Source organism: Chiloscyllium punctatum, chromosome 10 (assembly GCF_047496795.1).
Source record: "Chiloscyllium punctatum isolate Juve2018m chromosome 10, sChiPun1.3, whole genome shotgun sequence".
Lineage (NCBI taxonomy): Eukaryota > Metazoa > Chordata > Chondrichthyes > Orectolobiformes > Hemiscylliidae > Chiloscyllium > Chiloscyllium punctatum.
Window position 1 is genome coordinate 10,570,832 of NC_092748.1, and position 17,655 is coordinate 10,588,486.

General features: G+C 39.8%; 1 protein-coding gene across 5 annotated transcripts in view; it reads left to right on the forward strand.

Moving 5' to 3' along the window:
• The window catches only part of LOC140481885 (double-stranded RNA-specific editase 1-like), a 317,299-nt gene that overhangs the window by 75,305 nt on the left and 224,339 nt on the right, over positions 1 to 17,655 (forward strand). For 4 of the 5 annotated variants that reach the window (XM_072578507.1, XM_072578510.1, XM_072578509.1 and 1 more), the window contains exon 2: positions 7,362 to 7,406. In XM_072578507.1, coding sequence (XP_072434608.1) covers positions 7,362 to 7,406 — 45 coding nt within the window. Of the gene's footprint in view, positions 1 to 5,853; positions 5,871 to 7,361; positions 7,407 to 17,655 lie in introns of those variants that run through there. The other variant, XM_072578512.1, reaches the window with a different exon arrangement.

Below are 17,655 nucleotides of genomic sequence, written 5' to 3' on the forward strand. Positions count from 1 at the left end.
TCCAAGCATGTCATCTACTGTATCCGTTGCTCTTGATGTGGTTTCCTCTACATTGATGAGACAGGATGTCCACTTGCCCAATATCTCAGAGAACATCTCTGGGACAGACGCACCAAACAACCTCACTGCCCTGTAGCCGACCACTTCAACTCCCCCTCCCATTCCACCAAGGACATGTAAGTCCTGGGCTTCGTCCACCGCCAAATCCAAGCCACCTGCACCTGGAGGAAGAGGAAGAATGCCTCATCTTCCGTCTTAGAACCCTCCAACCACACAGCATCAATGTCAATTTAGCCAGTTTTCTCATCTCCTCTTCCCCCACTTTATCCCAGATACAACCCTCCAACTCGGCACTGCCCTCTTGAACTATCCTACATGTCCATCTTCCTTCCCACCTATCCGCTCCACCCTCCACTGTCACCATCACCCCTACCTTCATCAACCTATTGCCTTCCAAGTCACTTTCTTCCCACCCAGGCCCATGCTGTCCCATTTATCTGTCAGCAGCTCCCTCCCACACTGCACACACGCACACACACACCCCTGACAAAGGGCTTATGCTGTAAACATCGACTCTCCTGCTCCTGACCTGCTGTGCTTTTCCAGCGCTGCACTTTCTGTCTCTGATCTCCAGCATCTGCAGTCCTCAATTTTGCCTTGGGAGTCCTCGCCAGGTTTCTACTTCGGTAAACTTGCAGGTTGAGTTGGTAATTAGGAATGCAAATACAATGTTATCATTCATCTCGAGAGGACTGGAATATACTTCTGAGGCTTTATACAACTCTGGCCAGTCCACAATTAAAAAATTGTGAGTAATTTCGGGCTCTTCTTACCTTGGGATGGTTGAATTGGCCCCATAGCAGGTTGAGCGAAGGTTCATAAGAATGGTCCCAGGGATGAAAGGCTTAGCCTATGAGGACTCTGGGACTATACTAGATGGAGTTTTGAAGGATGGGGAGGATCTTATTGTACAGGCCATTCAGTATTGTGAAAGTTTCAGAGTGGACGTTAGGAAAATGTCTCCATTGACAGGAGAGATGAGGACCCGAGGGCATAGCCTTCAGGAAGACCTTTCAGAAAGGAGATAAGGAGAAACCTCTTCAGCCAGAGAGTGGTGAATCTGTGGAATTCGTGGCTGCAGAATGCTGTAAAGTCAGGTCATAGAGTATATTTAAAACAGAGATAGATAAGTTCTTGATTGCCAAGGGGATCAAAGGTTACAGGGCGAAAGTGGGAAAATAGGGTTGAAAAACCCATCTGCAATGATTGAATGGTGGAGCAGACTGGATGGGCCGAATGGCCTCATTTCTGCTCCTGTGTCTTAGGAATAGGTCACTCAGTCTATAAAACGCTATGTTCCCACTTGATTCTGATCCTGGATTTCTGTTCCTTGCTAATTTAGTACAATTTACTTAGTACAATTCCACTGCAGTTTTAGTGCGTGACTTAACAGATATCTCACAAAAGTCTCAATTTCTTCAATTAATGTAGCAACTTGAAAGTTAATTTTGAATTCAGGATTAAATATCAGCTCTTTTTTTAAGACTCCCGCCAATTTTGCACAGTGTTATACGGGGAGATGTCCTGTGTGACTGTTCCCAATCTCATGCAGTGGACTGAATAAATTGTCAAATTGTATTGCAAGAAAACTGTTGACTTGTAACATTTAAAAGTTGTAAATGTCAACTTTGCAATCATAAAAAAGTTTTAGCACACAAGGAAGGAGGCCATTTGTTCCATTTTGGTTCATACCAGCTGAAACTAGCTTTCCAATTCTTTCTTTTCAGTGCTTGATCCGTAGACATACACACTTCAGATGCAGATTCAAGGATTGTTTCATGTGCGAAGTGTTTCTGCCTCAGCCAAACTCAAAAGCATTTAACAGTTCCTTAATCATCCTCCCAGTTTGTTTAACTTTCCACCCCGATTATAGTCTGTGCTGCTATGGAAACTAGATCTTTTCTATGAAACTAGCCATTTCAGGAATAATTTGTTGAAAACATTAGAACACGGGCAAGGGGCAAAAAGATTGAATTGAAAAGGGTACAAAGGTTATTCAGAGGGAACTTGTAGAGCAATCATCGTCTCCCTACCCTTGGGCTAGAAACCAGTTTATCAGTGATGAACTTGCTTTTAAGATGGAGTCAAAAATAGGTCTTTTGAATGGTTGTCTGTAAGTTTCAATGCTATCCTGTGTGGAAGATGTATCTGTTTTGTTTAATGTGAGAAGATTTGTCAACATCCATCTGATAAGACAATCATGACAGTTGACTCTGTTAAACATTGCCCTGGTGTAACTCTGGCCTCTTGTGGCATCTGGCTGCATTTGCTGCAGAGGAAGACAATGGACTAAGGGCACGATTTGTAGCCCTCTGTTTTTTCTAGGCTCTCTTGTCGGCCAGCTGAGCTTGGTGTTTTTTGATCATCTCTTGCGATGTCCTTCCAGAGAGTCTCTAGAGGTCATGGCTGTCAGCAAGTGTTTTCCCCATCATCAGCTGTCTTCATATCTCGACTGGGAATGGGTCTGAGAAATTTGTTTTAGATAGCATCTTTGTAAGATTTTCTTGAGGACCACTTTTTAATTTGCAGGGCTTTTCTTTTGTTCTCACTTATTAAAATATGTAATCATTTAGCAGCATTACTTTTTTGTGTTGATTTTATTTAAGGATTTTCTTCTTTAGATAAACAAGCGCAATCATCAATAATTCATACATACGTTGTTAAGCATTTGAATTTGAAACTAACATGAAAACGTTTTATTTTATTGTAACTGAATCTTCCATACTGTCTTTTTTATGCATTTACAATGTAAAATGGTTAAATGTCTATCTTATGTAAATCTGATGCTACATTAATCATGATTTTCTCGGGATTGTTTCTGTTACTGTGAAAAAGTAGCAGCTTCCTGAAAACTTGCATAAACATTGAATGTCAATTGCTGAGAATCATCTGCTGAAATAGTTTGTACATTATCTACCTATTTGTCTTTTGTGCCTCGATACATCAGAAATATTTAAGGTCTCAGCTCCTCCGCATGCTTTCCCATAACAAAAACCCTGCTTGTATGGGCTGTCAGAGATGTGCTTCCTGTCTTCCATGAAGTGGTTCGATCACCTTGACAGTGATGCATTGAGTTACATAATGTGTAAGGTTTAGGTACCTCCCGATTTAAATTACTGGAATAGCAGGTGTACTGATTCAGTGCCTGCTAACTCCTCCCCGTGTGCTCTCTATTTCTCGCTGCCACTGCACTGATTCTGTTGCCCCAGTGCATGAGCTGTGTACACGCCTGGCAGATCATTTATGGCTTTACATCATCTTCCCACCAACACCCATCTGACATTCGGACTCTTTTTCCTGCTGTGACCACCTCCCCCCCCCCCCCCCCCCCCCCCCAAACAAACTCCCTGCAGCCTTTCGCCTGATAGGTGCTCACCTTGTTGAATAATCCATTTCTCCAGCCTAATGAAACACACAGCCATCGGCACCTGAAACTGGCCTGCACCATCAATTATTGGTTCCTTCCCCAAAACTTTTCTTATCACAGATTCTATTGAACAACAGAGCAGAAAAAAGGCCATGTTGGAGTGAAGCAGCTCTAACAGCCACTATGAGTGGAGGAACTGCTCATCACACATTCTATCTCTCTGTAGGCTTAGTCATCACTATGATTGGACTTCCCTTGGCTTTTGGGAAGTTTTCAAACTCTGTTTTTGCCCCATGGCCCCATATATGTTCAGCACTGATATTCTTGTAGCAAGGGAATGGATGCTCAAAAAGTGATGGTCTAATGGCTAGTTCACAATACGGAAGTCTTTCGGTTTAAAGCTGTAATCCATTTGATGGACTTGGCCAAGCCAGTTTAGACACATTGGCTTTGCTGTCACTGTATGCTGATGGAGTTGGCTTGCACCAGAATCCTTAAGGTGGTGACCTCCCTTGCAAAGAGTTCCAGAGGATAAATCTGAGACTGAAGGTGCAAATTGTTCAGCCTCTCAGTTCCTCCCCTTGCATGAACAGTAACCACTTTGTTCGTGACATCTATATCTTCAGATTGAATGTATAGAATAAAAAGAATGCAAACTTGGGCAAAACAACAGCTGCTTATCTAATATTTGTTGACACTGAATGATTAACTTGTTATTATAACTCTTTTAGAATCATTGAATAAGTAACACTGTGAAGTATTTAGATTTGTTGTGTGTAGTAATTAGAATAATAATACCACTGTGATTGCGAATTCATCTTCCTTATAATCGCTGTGTGGCTTGTGTTACTGCTTGTGATTTTACCTGATTGATCTTCCTGTGGAGATAATTTGGGGTACTTCTCTGCGTACCTTTACCTATGTTGACAATATTTGCAAGTTTTAGAAGCTGTGGAATCAGATTGTCCATTTGTCACAGCTGACTCTCTATCTTGGGTGTGGTATCTTGTAATTTAAATCCTGTTTCTACATGCCTTTATGATCTGTGTGAAACCTGCTGAATGATATCAAGTTCCTCCTTTTTCTGTGTTAAGGAATTGAGGTTTTCACTTGCCATAGGATGAGTCTGCAGTAGGCATAGTTTCTAAGCTCTTCTGCACCATCTTGTGGTTATTCTGAAATATGACCTTTTGATAAATTGTCTTCTAATTTGATATCAGAACATGTTTCTGCAGATTGTTGTCTGAATAATTAGTCAATGACTGTGTTTCTTTGTCCAAATTATTTGCAAATTCAGATGTTAGAACTGATTTGGTCAATGTCTTGCAGAATTATTTTCGTGCATTTCAGGTGATGACGCTGTCTTTTAACATGAGGAACCCAAGGTCCCAGCTTTATTATTCTGATAGTGTTCTCGTTTTTGTCAGTACACTTTCTGATCTTTTAAGTCCTGAATTTGTTTTCCAAAGCTGAGACTTGCTAATATGTGCAACAGCCACACTCTGCTTGAAGAGATGACCAACATGTAGATGGTTCAGTAAATATGAGGAATTTCGGAGGGTATCCCAATGCAAAACATTGCAATCCAGTTTTCTGAGTGATTATCATAGGCCCAGGAACATTTAACTCTCTTCCTCTCTCTGCATTCGCTGTCAGACCTCCTTAGTTTCTGCAAGGTAGACTTGAAGCCTGTTTGGTGTTCCTACCAACTCTAAGTTTGTACATAGGTAACATCTCTGGAGATAATTTATTCATCTGTTTCCCCCAAACCCCCGTCTTTTTCCCTTTATCATTGAAGACTCAACCAGCTCTCCCAGTCTCACTTTATTGTGCAGTATTACAAATGAATAATCATTGTTCCATCCATTTTATACATGTTGTGATATATATTTGAAAGTAGAAGGAGTCAAAATCAAGACCAACACCATAACGATTACTGCATTTCATTGGCTGTGAAAGCTTTGGTTTATTTTGAGTTTGTGGAAGTTATGAATTCATATCATTCTTTGTTTCTAACCAAATGTCTCTCATTAGAAAATTGCAGTTTGGTTGTGACACAGTCTGATGTAGCATTTTCACTTTGTGCAATGGTTGTCTTAAAATCAGCCAAATTTTGATGTATGAATCTGTATTGATTACAGATGTGTTTCTCGAGACTTGCCCTACATTATTTGTGACGATATATTTTAAATGCATAGTTTGAAAAATGCAAAGACTCAAAGGTTCACCTCCATGTGTGTTAGGTAATATTGTGATGGATATTATCTTTTGGTTACCAGGTTCAACCTGGAATAATCCAGGAGAGTCAAGTCTGGCTAGGCCTTGAAATAGATGGTTAAACCAGTTGTGAAATGAAACATGTGAATTTCAATCTCTCAAGAACTCCTTCAGCTTAGCATTTCGGATTCCTTCAAGCACTTGAAAGTTTTCTTAAATATTTTATGTGAGTGCAAGTTGTCCTACTGTATTGATTTTGACTAGCTTTCCTAACCTTTTTGTCTCTGTCGAATGCCTATGTCAATGCATGCTTTTGTCAGACGCAATGCTGATCAGACTAATCGGGTCTCTCATAAACTTGAGTACTTAAGTTATTGGTTCTTTGTTTTTCTGTTTGCAAAACTACCAAAGCTAAAAGTTCTTGATTTCCTGTTATTCAGGAAGCTTCATTGACATGAGGGCAGTTCTGTTGAGGGAGATTATCAGATTTTCAGTATTTAGCACTTTCCAGTTGACTGCTTCCTTTGGTCAGCAAAACATCCCCTCCCACACTGAATACTTAATAGAAGAGCATTGAACATAATGTAGTATTTCTTTGATGAAAATGGAACATGGTTGCTTTGGAAACTTTTTGGGAAATCACCTTCTGAGACTTTCCTATTTCATGGATATTGAGGGGTTTAGAGACCAGAATTAGTAGAGATCAGCATATACTTAATTCTGTGCACTTAAAGTACTCCTGTATGGCCTATCACAAAAATATCTTCAGTTCTTGTAAACTTTACTTCCTCAGTCATTGTTGAATATTATTAGCTTGTGAGGTGTGACCATTCTCCTCATTTTTGCACTGAAAAATGTTCTAATATGATAAGTACAATATATAAATGTTATCTCAAGCATAAGTAATAATCTGCTGAGTTCCTTTACTTAGTTGGGAATTAATGACAAGGCATTTGCAGCATGTATCTTGATGCAAGAAGTGTTAAATTGTAATTAATTGCTGTAGATGCATTACAGTCTGACCCATCATTGCAGTATGCAGACTGTCTTCAGAATGATGATGATGATGATGATGATCTTGACCATGACTCTGATTGCACTTAATTCACTGACTGCATTTATCAGTTCCTGCTCTGTTGGTTCAGCAGCAGTTGTATGTGCTTACGTGTTCACACTCTCCATTATTGATGACCAATTCTTCAGCTGCCTGCGCTTGAAGCTGTGGAGTTTGCTCTTTAAAATTCTTGCTGTCCATCTCTTGGCTCCTTTTCCCCTTTAAACCTACCATTTTGACCAAACTCTTTGCCATCTACCCCAGTATCGCTTTCTATTGATTGGTGTTAATTTAACTCTGTCACATTTTTGCAAATTACTTTGAGATTTTACATTATGATAAAAATTCTTGTCCTTGGGTTTATTGCAGCTTAAAAATAAGAATTTTGTTGTGAAGAGTTTTCATGAAGACAAACTTTACCCGGCTCATTGAATATCATTGTTGCTTGTTTCAGTGGCCTTGTCAATGTTTCTCCTGTCGATTGTGACCAATTTTTATTTTTAAAAATCGAATCAATGGAGATTGAAAATACATTCAGCTCCTCGCAGTTAAATTTGTTTGTATCCTCGATTTAAACCTGAAATATTTTTATTCTTCAAATAATGTAGCAATACGTATGTTATTATGCCATATTTATGACACAGTTGTTCTCTTTTTCTGCAGATCATTGCACTCAAGATATGTTTGGAAAGAAAAGGGACCAAGCAGGTATCTCAATAATTAATAAGAGTTCAAAATTGGCAGCTGAAAAGTATCTGATATATTGGTACTTGAGAATTTGTGCAGTAGTGTGAAGTCATTGCTATAAGGTCCCTTTGCATTGTTCTGTTTCAGTTTATAATGGTTGTTTCTTATGATACAGTGTTCTATTACTTGGTTACATTGACACTGTTGCCCTTTCGAATCTGATAATGGAATGCTGAGCAGTCACTGATGCTGGATAATTATTTCAAATAAATCATTATAAGGAACAACAAGGTATCAGAATATGATATACTCACCTAGAACTCTTCAACCTGATAAAGATGGCTTGGCATCTCACCAAACTAACTTGTGAACAATACATGTCATGACCTTGATTGGTGTAGTATGCTGGAAATCAAGCAGCACTATTCAACAGGTTGTCATAAGTGTGACATAGGGTAGACTTAATATCAACGATGATTAATGCCTGACTGTAACCACAATCTAAGATTAAAGAAACTTTCACCAGGTTTCATCAATGAAAAATGAACTATTTATTATAGCAAACATATTATTTAAATTTAAATTTAAATTACATTACAATGTGGAAGCAGGCCCTTCGGCCCAACAAGTCCACACCGACCCGCCGAAGCGTAACCCACCCATGCCCCTACATTTACCCCTTACCTTACACTACGGGCAATTTAGCATGGCCAATTCACCTGACCTGCACATCTTTGGATTGTGGGAGGAAACCGGAGCACCCGGAGGAAACCCACGCAGACACGGGGAGAATGTGCAAACTCCACACAGTTAGTCGCCTGAGGCAGGAATTGAACCCGGGTCTCAGGCGCTGTGAGGCAGCAGTGCTAACCACTGTGCCCACGGTGGCACAGTGGTTATCCTGTAACTTGTGGCAAAACTGATTGTCATGTTCTCATATGCAAGCTATATGTCTCTACTATACCCCTTTAAGTCAAAGTACATATTCATTCACATTTGTTGTACGGACAAAGCAGATGAGATGTGCAGTTTTTTAGCCATGTCATTGATTATAAATATAGACAAAAAAAAACACAAAATCTGTGCATCAGAGTCCAAACTACAAAAGAAAAACGAGGTTAATGTCTCTCAGTTCTTTTATGGTTTTTGGTGATGATATCACATTGTTGTCAACTTGGCAGTCTTCAGTTCTGCAGCTGGTGATTTGGACCTAGGTCTTGGCTTAATTTAGCAGCTCTTTTCCTAAAGTTTTTGTCGAATATTTGTTTTTCACTTAGAGACTGTGATCTTGCCAGCAGGCCTTCTGGAAGTCTTAAGTCGTAACTGCCTCTCCTCCTGTTAATTCTGTGACAAACTGTTCTAAAACCAATCCATCAGCTGTTGCAGGCAGTTACTTTCTGTCTTAACGCTACCAGATGTCAGTATGTCTCTCAAATCCAACTACTTTTTAAAAAAAAAAAGTCTTTCTGCATTGTGAAACAAAAGAATTAATGTACAAACCTCTATTTTCTGGTTTGCGCTTCCAAATAAAATATGAGTAGCCCTTACTGATTAGGACTAATTAGGAATGTCGAAGATACACCACGTAAAGGAGAGATGATGCTGAAAAGGCGTCTTCACCCTGAAGGTGCCATTCAGAGCTGTTCAACATGTATAACTGAAAATGGTGATGATTATCCCAGGGTGCTTCCAGGAAGTTATTGGGATTTGACTCCAAGCCAGAAAGGAGTTTTTTTGGGGGGCAGATGTCCAAAGTACTTAGGGAAGAGAGAGATTCTGAATGGATTCTTGTGGAGAGTGGGCAGGGGATAATGGTAGGATTTGAGAAGGCTGATTTAAGATATTGGCAAATAAATCAGAGGGAGGGTTTCTTATCAGCAGAGTTATCATTATCTGAAATGCACTTCCTGAAAAAGTGACGGACTCAGGTTAATCGGCAACTTTTGAAAAGAGAATTGGGTAAATGCTTGAAAAGTTAATATTTTTAAGACTATAGGCAAAGAGTAGTGGAGCTAATTGGTTAACTGCACCAGTGTAATAAGTTAAGACCAAAAACATTCTACTAGTTTTTAGTAACTACTTTAAGAATCTTTTGCAATTCAAGGACACCTGGATCCTTCTGCATCTCGGCTCCGAAATCTCCTCCCATTCAGATAATATTCGTTTTTTAAACTATTCCTGCCAAAATTAACAATTTCACATTTCCCACCTCTTATTTAATTTGCCACATCTTTGTCCAGTCACATAGCCTGTCCATATCATTTTGTAGCTTTCTCATGCCCTCCTTATAACTTACGTTCTGATTTATTTTTGTATTATCAACTTTTGGTCTTTTTGATCCAAGTCATTTGTATAAATTGTACAATGCTGAGCCCTAGAACGCATCCTTGTGGCGTACAATTTGTTGTATCTTGTCAACCCGTTTACGCCTGTTCTGTTTTCTATGAGGAGAAAGTGAGGACTGCAGATGCTGGAGATCAGAGCTGAAAATGTGTTGCTGGAAAAGCGCAGCAGGTCAGGCAGCATCCAAGGAACAAGAGAATCGACGTTTCGGGCATCAGCCCTTCTTCATTCCTGAAGAAGGGCTGATGCCCGAAACGTCGATTCTCCTGTTCCTTGGATGCTGCCTGACCTGCTGCGCTTTTCCAGCAACACATTTTCAGCTCTGTTTTCTATGAGCCAACCAATCTTCTACCTTTGCAAAATATTGTATCCACACCATATGGTGGCACCTTATAAAGCACAAGCACAGTATGTCTATGGTTTCCCTTTTATCCACAGCACATCATTCTTCCTCAAAGAAGTCCAATAAATTAATGAAACTATATTTCATTCTCATTAAATAATGGTGAGTCTGCTTGATTATTTTGAATTTTTCCAAGTGCCTGATGTAACATCATTAACAATAGCTTCTTACATTTTGTCAATGACAGATATTAAGCAAACTGGACTGTAGGTTTCTGCTTTTTGTCTCCCTTTTTGAATAAAGAAATTAAATTTACTATTTTCCAATCTAAACAAAACTTCCTTGAATAATGAGAATTTTAGCAATTTAAAACTTGAATGTTAACTGTCTTAGGAGCCAATTCTTTTCAGGCTACAATGAAATTCATCAGGACCCAGGGACTTGTCAATCTGCAATTTAACAGTTTGCTCAGTACGACTTCCCTGGTTCTTGTAATCTTCTTTAATTCTTTGACTTCCTGATTTATACCTATTCCTTGGATGCACCTTCTATCCTCCATTGTGAAGACTGATGAAAAATAGCTATTAATTCAGATGTCTGCCATTTTTAATAATTCCCCAGGTTCAGTTTCTAAAAGATCAGCACTCATCTTAACTTTGTCAAATACCAGTAGAGGCTCTTAATATCTGTTTTTATATTTCAAGTAAATTTTCTCTTTGACTCTAATTCTTATCTCCCTGTTTGTTGTTTTTGTCAGGATATACTGTTTTTATATTCTGTCCAATCTTCTGGATCACAGAGACCATTTCTGGAGAAGGTGAGACCTTTCCAAGAATGGGATCAACATCCTTGTCAGAATATTTGCAAGTGCTTGTAGGGGGAAGTTTAAACAAGTTCTTTTGGGGCAAAGGACACAATGTGTTAGTTCAGTAGCTGCACAGGATAACTTCGAAAAGGAACCAAGACACAGCAAGTTCAGCCATATTGTGTCTCAAGGGAATAAGGTAAGGTTATGGGCGTAGCATTGGAAAGTGGGACGAGTGTGGGTGGGAATATATTTTTAGCAGTACAGACTTGATGGGCCAAAGGACCTGTTCTGCACTGTATGATTCTACGATTCTGACATATGTTGGCACCATTTTTATACCTTTTTGTTGATAATGTCTTAACCCTTTTTTGTTCACCACAGATGCTGGGTCTGTCCTTTAGAAATTTGCTTACTTGGTGGCATCTATCTAGTCTATATTATCTAGAAAACATCCCTAAAATGTGTACCACTGTATTGCTGTTAACTTGTTTCTTAACTTATTTTGCCCATTCACTTGAGCTCTCCTTTCATACCCTTATAATTATCCTGATCTAAGCCTTGGACTTGCTCCTCTCTCTCTCAAATTGAATGTAACGTTCACATCATAATTTTATTGTTACTTGGGGATTGTCTTCATTATGAAATCATGTATTTAATCCTGTCTTTGCAGGATACCAGATATCACCTGCTCTCTGGCTGGCTCCAGAACATGCTGTTCTAAGAAACTAGCCTCAAAATATTGTGTAAACTGCTTGCCGAGGTTACATTTCATTTTATTTTGAAGTCTATTGAAAGAATACAGCCTCATTTGGTTATCATTGCACCTTTCTGACAAGCTTCTGTGATTGATTGATTCCTTTATACTGCATCCTACCTTATGGTTCCTCTTTGGGGGCTAAAATACCACTCTTCCATGTGACTTCTTGGCTTCATTATTTCTCATCTTTACCCAAACCACTTATGCGTGTTTCTAAACTGAAATCATTCTTCTCTATTCTACTTATCCCTACAGTGTGGAAATAAGCCACTTGACCCAACAAGTCCCCACTGACCTTCAGAATATCCCATCCAAACCCATTCCCCTAACCTTTTGCTCAACATTTCCCCTGACTAATGCACCTAACCTCCCTGCACACAATGGACAATTCAGCATGGCTAATTCACCTAACCTGCACATCTTTGGACTGTGGGAGGAAACTGGAGCATCCAGAGGAAACCCAGGCAGACATGGGGAGAATGTACAAACCCCGTACAGATAGTCGCCCAAGGCTGGAATCGAACCACTGGTCCCTGGTGCTGCCCATTAGAATGATTGATTAACAAGGTCAATCCTCCACCTTTTCCTCACTCCCTCCAAATTCAGATCCAAATCTATGCAATGTTGCAGCCCTTGTTCTTAAAATGGCAGTCAGATGATTGTTTATTTGTACAGTGTTTCATATTTACGCAATCATTCAGTTTGACTTATTCTGTGCAAGCAGTATCAGTGGAGAGCTGCTGAGATAGTGGTAATTAAATAGTTGAATATGTTTTATGCTTTCTACTGCTTAGTCATTTGGGAACATGTGTAATATCACATGAAGTCCTCATTCAGTAAAGTTTGATAGTTATGTTAGCATTACCCAAGACAAAATCTTTTGTTTGAAAACAGCATAGATATTATCTTTTATCAAAAGCCCATCTGCAATGTGGCTTACTGACTCTGATTAAAAATTCTAAAGCTAAACAATTTATACCCCAACTTTATAACCATTTGAAACTAAGAAATGTCTGCATTTGTGATCAAATCAATATCTTTATTGCACAAATGCTACTTTAAGTCACCATCTCATTCCATCAGGGTCATTCCAAACCCATTCCAAATCCTTTCATCTTTCGTGTATCACCCTTATCTGTATCCTTTTCAGTTTTTTAATGCAAACCCCATCTCCTGTTGTGTCCTCACCCTAAATCCCCATGAAAATTGGCCCTCAGACACCATTCATATTTCACTCCCATGCCATTCATCTCATCCTCACCTTGTCTAATTGTATTCGAGAGTGAGAGTCGACACAATGTCTGATTGGAACTGAGAGAGAGAATCAGCATCCCCCCTGACTTAACGACAGGGAGAGATGGCACCCAGCCTGAAAGTAACTGAGGGGGAAGATCGACATCTCGTCAAGGGTTGGTTTTTACTTTTTTCAGCAGGCTGAGGAAACCTGGTCAGAAAAATGACCAAGTCCTGAAGGACAGAGCTGCCTGACATGGCCTACGGCAGTTGGTGAGGGAATCAGCAAGAGTGGAAAATCCACTTCATGTGGTTGTCATCTTTCTGCCTGTTACTGATACATTTGTAATGACTGTAATAATAGGACTGGCTATTGCATAGTTGTTTTGGATACGAAGTCCTGGTTTCATATTGAATGTACTTTGTGGCATGACCACTGTGTTAAATGTAATATATTTAGAAAGGTCTAGGAACTGAAATGGGCCATCAAAGCAATGCAATCATTTTCAAGTATAATTTTTCACCACCTGACCCAGCAATCTGCCATTTGAGCCATGGTAACAACCATGGAAAAGTGCAAGATAACACAGTAGGGAGCAGTTCTAGGCATACCAAAAATTGCGTCAATCTAGTGAAGACAGCACAGTTACATGCATTCCAGAAAGTATAAGCAACATGCAGTAGGGCCAACCAATAGGTCATTTCTAAGCTGTGCAGTCTTGCACGGTCAGTGTTGAATGGTAATGGACAGTTTGACATTTTAGTGGAGGAAGCGGTTTCACGAATACCTTTATCCCCAATTATATGGAGTGGAGGTGGGCAGCACGTCAGTTCTAAGGACAAGACTGAAGTTTTTTGCACCCATTTTCAGTGGGAGTGCTGGGTGAGCGATCCCGATCTGCCTCCTCTTAAAGTCCTGGAGATGTAAAGCATGGAAACAGACTCTTCAGTTCAACTCGTCCATGCACATATCCTAAACTAATCTAGTCCCATGTGCCAGCATTTGGCCCACATTCCCCTCAACCCTTCCTATTCATATACCCATCCAGATGTCTTTTAAATGTTGCAATTGTACCAGCCTTCACCACTTTCTCTGGCAGTTCATTCCATACACACACCACCCTCTGCATGAAAACATTACCTGTCAGGTCCCTTTTAAACCTTTCCCCTCTCACTCTAAACTTTTGCCCTCTAGTTCTGGACTCACCCACCCTGGGGAAAAAAAGACCTTGTTTATTTACTCAGTCCTGTCTCTCACGATTTCATAAGGTCGTCCTTCGGCCTTCAATGCTCCAGGGAAAATAGCCCCAGCCTATTCAGCCTCTCCTTACAGTAATTCCCAGCCATTTCATACTCTGTGATATCAAGCAAAGGCTGAAGAAGCTGTAGGTATTAATAACATTCTGCTAATAGTATATTGGAAATTTGCAATTGGAAACTAGATGTGCCCTTAGCGAAGCTGTTCCAAAACCGCTTCAACACTGGCATCTACAGGCTGTATGGAAAACTGCACTATGTACATGCATGTATTTGAGAAAGGATATACAGTACTGGCAGTGGAGGCTTTTCAAAAGAGATTTGCTGGGTGATTCCTGAGATAAAGCAGTGGACTGATCAAGAATAGCTGAGCAGGTTAGGCAGGTTTTTAATTATTTGAGTTGAGAAGGACGAGGAATGATCGTATTGGAAAAAAAGAAGGTTCTGATGGGGCTTGACAGGATAGATGTTGAGAAGGTGTTTCCAGTCGAGGATGAATCTCAAACTAGTTATAGAAGAAGGGGGCACTCATTTAAAACGGAGGTGCAAAGGAATGTATTCTTCCAGAAAGTAATAAATGTCTTGGAGTACTTTACCTTAGAGTGTGGAAGCGAGGTAATAAAATATTTCAAGCGACCTTAGATAATTTTTTGAAATACCAAGGGTGATGTTGAGCTGGAGTAAAATAGAGTTGAGAGCTAAGGTAGATCAGCCATGATTTTATTGAATGGCTGGGCATACATGGGGTCCCGATTGAACTACTGTTACTCCTATTTCTTAGGTTCTTTTAGCAATCTCCCCTCCATGCCAAACAGGACAAATCCAACATGGCCAATTATCGATCCATTAGTTTACTCTCCATCGTCAGGTCAGTGATGGACGAGATCATTGACAATATTATAAAATTGATTTCCACAGCAATACCTGGCCCATTTGATGCTTAGTTTGGCTTCGACCAAGGCCATTCTGCTCTGACATCATTACAACTTTGGCCCAAATATGGACAAAAGAACTAAACTCAAAAGATGCTGCAAGTGACTTGATGTCAAGACAACATTTGACTGAGTGAGGCACGATGTAACTTGCCATCACACTGTTGTACCATTTCTTCTTGGCTGCCATAATACATTCTCAAACGTTTTGGTTTCCAACGTGTGAGAAATGCATTGAGCAGTCAAAACAACTGAAGGTTGTTAGCAAGCTCAATAACTCATTCATTAGTAATTTCAAAATGCGCACATTTTCTGTAACTGTTCACATTCCAGAATTTGCGAGATTCGTGTGATGAAGCATTCCTGACGTCATCTTATCCATTTCAAGTTCACATGAAGGGCAGCACACTCTATTTAGGAGCATAAAGTCGAGTACCGCAGGTGAATCTGTGCACCATCCCGACTGCACTCCTGGAAGTCAACCTGATAATTTTTTTTATTATTGCAATAAAGGGGCACTGCCATGAAAGAGCAGTTTTTTGCAAATTCATTGTGCGTCTCATACAACTTAAAAAAAAATGTCATTTCCCCTACTCATTGTCGTGAGGCTTCTTCAGTGTTGTTGGAACGCCAATTGTCTAGGCAAGAAGAGAATATTCTATCAAATTCCTGACTTGTACAATTAGAAATTACATTAATAATTAACTCCACCATCCAACAAATAAACCCATTAATGGGCGATTGTAACATTTTATTAAAATGTTCCGGTATTGAGTATAATCAAGTTTACAAATTTTGTTCTATTTTATAGAAGCCATATGGAATAAAATGGGTTAGGATCATTTGTGATTAGTACAGGCCAGTGATTCCATACATTTCTGTCTGTGATCTCGTTTCAAGCCTTGAAAATTGCTGTGACCTTAAGGGAGAATTGTGAGAGGGAGTACAGCTATTAGAACTTTTGTCAGAGCTCTGTGGCAGTCATTGCTACATTTGAGCTCACAACCTCGAAATTTCTCCTTGTGACTCCATTTAGAATCCCAACCCACATTTGTATGTACAGACTAAAACTGGCATTGATTTTGAATTTGTGGCTTGTCGAGAAAAAGCAGTATAACAGTTCGCATGTTATGACACCAGATGGTGCTCAAATTCAAGACCATAGCATTGAGAAATAAAGACGAACAATGCTAGGTATTCTTCAGACAGCATCTGTGGAAAGAAAAAGTGCAGAGTTAACCCTTGGTTGATCTCTTTTCCTCAGAACCCATAGCATTGTTCCCTGGATGAACAGATCTCTGTTTGGATAACTATTTCCTGCTCACTAAAATTTGCTGATTTGAATACTGAAATTTTCAAATTAAAAATTGTAAATTTGCAAATATTGGCATAAAGAGGGAGAAGTGTTCACAAAGGCAAATGATGGACTATAAAATCAAAATGGAAAATACAGAAAAGTAACAGGCAAGGCTGTTTTGTGCAGAAGGGCATGATCAGAGGGCATGAGTGATTTAATAACAAATGGAATGAGAAATAAGAGATTAATGTAGAGGAACTGTCAATGGCAGTAGCAAAAACATTGCTGGTACCTGCTATTCAAATATTATATGTTGCTACCCACTACCCCAGAAACATGGCCATTGTAAATCTACTGATGTGTGTATACATGAGTGTGGGCATTTCTGGATCCACAAGACATGATGGTGACAGTGCGGTAATACCATTGGACAAGTAATCTCAGCCCTTGGCTCATGTTCTGGAGACATGGATTTGAATCCCACCAGAGCAGATGGTGAAATTTAAATTCTGTAAAATCTGAAAACAAGCCTAATGGAGACCATGTAATAATTGCTGATTGTTGTAAAAATCCAATTGGTTCATTAAGAGCTTTTTGGTACGAAAATCTGCTAACCTTACCTGGTCTGGCCTCCATGTATCTTCAGACTGGCAGCAATGTGACTGACACTGAAATGGCCGAGGAAGCCACTCCGCTGACTCAAACCACCACGAAGTTTGGTAGAAGTAATGTCATTGGAGAAACCACCAATCATCAAACGGGCACCAAGGCAACAACAATAAGCTCATTACTGATGATGCTGCAAAGTTCTCTGGTATAATTAATATCTTTAGCTTGTCCCAGAATTGGTACAGCTGTCTCACAGCAACTTCTAAACTATGACCTCTACCATCTGGAAGATGAGGGGTTGATGATGTGTGGGAACACCTCGTTGACCATAAGATGTAGGAGTAGCAGTCTGCCATTTTGCCCACAGAGTGAGCTCCACCATTCAATGAGATTGTGTCTGATCTATCTTCCTGCCCCATTCCCTGGGGCTGATGAAAAATCTGTCTGTCTCAGCCTTGAATATACTTAATGACACAACCTTGACAGCCTTCTCCAGAAAACAATACCACTCGTCACTACCCTTTGGGAGAAGAAATCCCTCCTCACTTCTGTGTTAATTGTGTGACCTCTCTTTTTGAGATGTATGTCCTTTGATCCTTGATTCTCCCACAAAAGGCAACACTCTCTTTCCATCCATCCTGTCAAATTCCCTCAGAATCTTTTATATTTCAATAAGGTTGCTTTTCCTTCC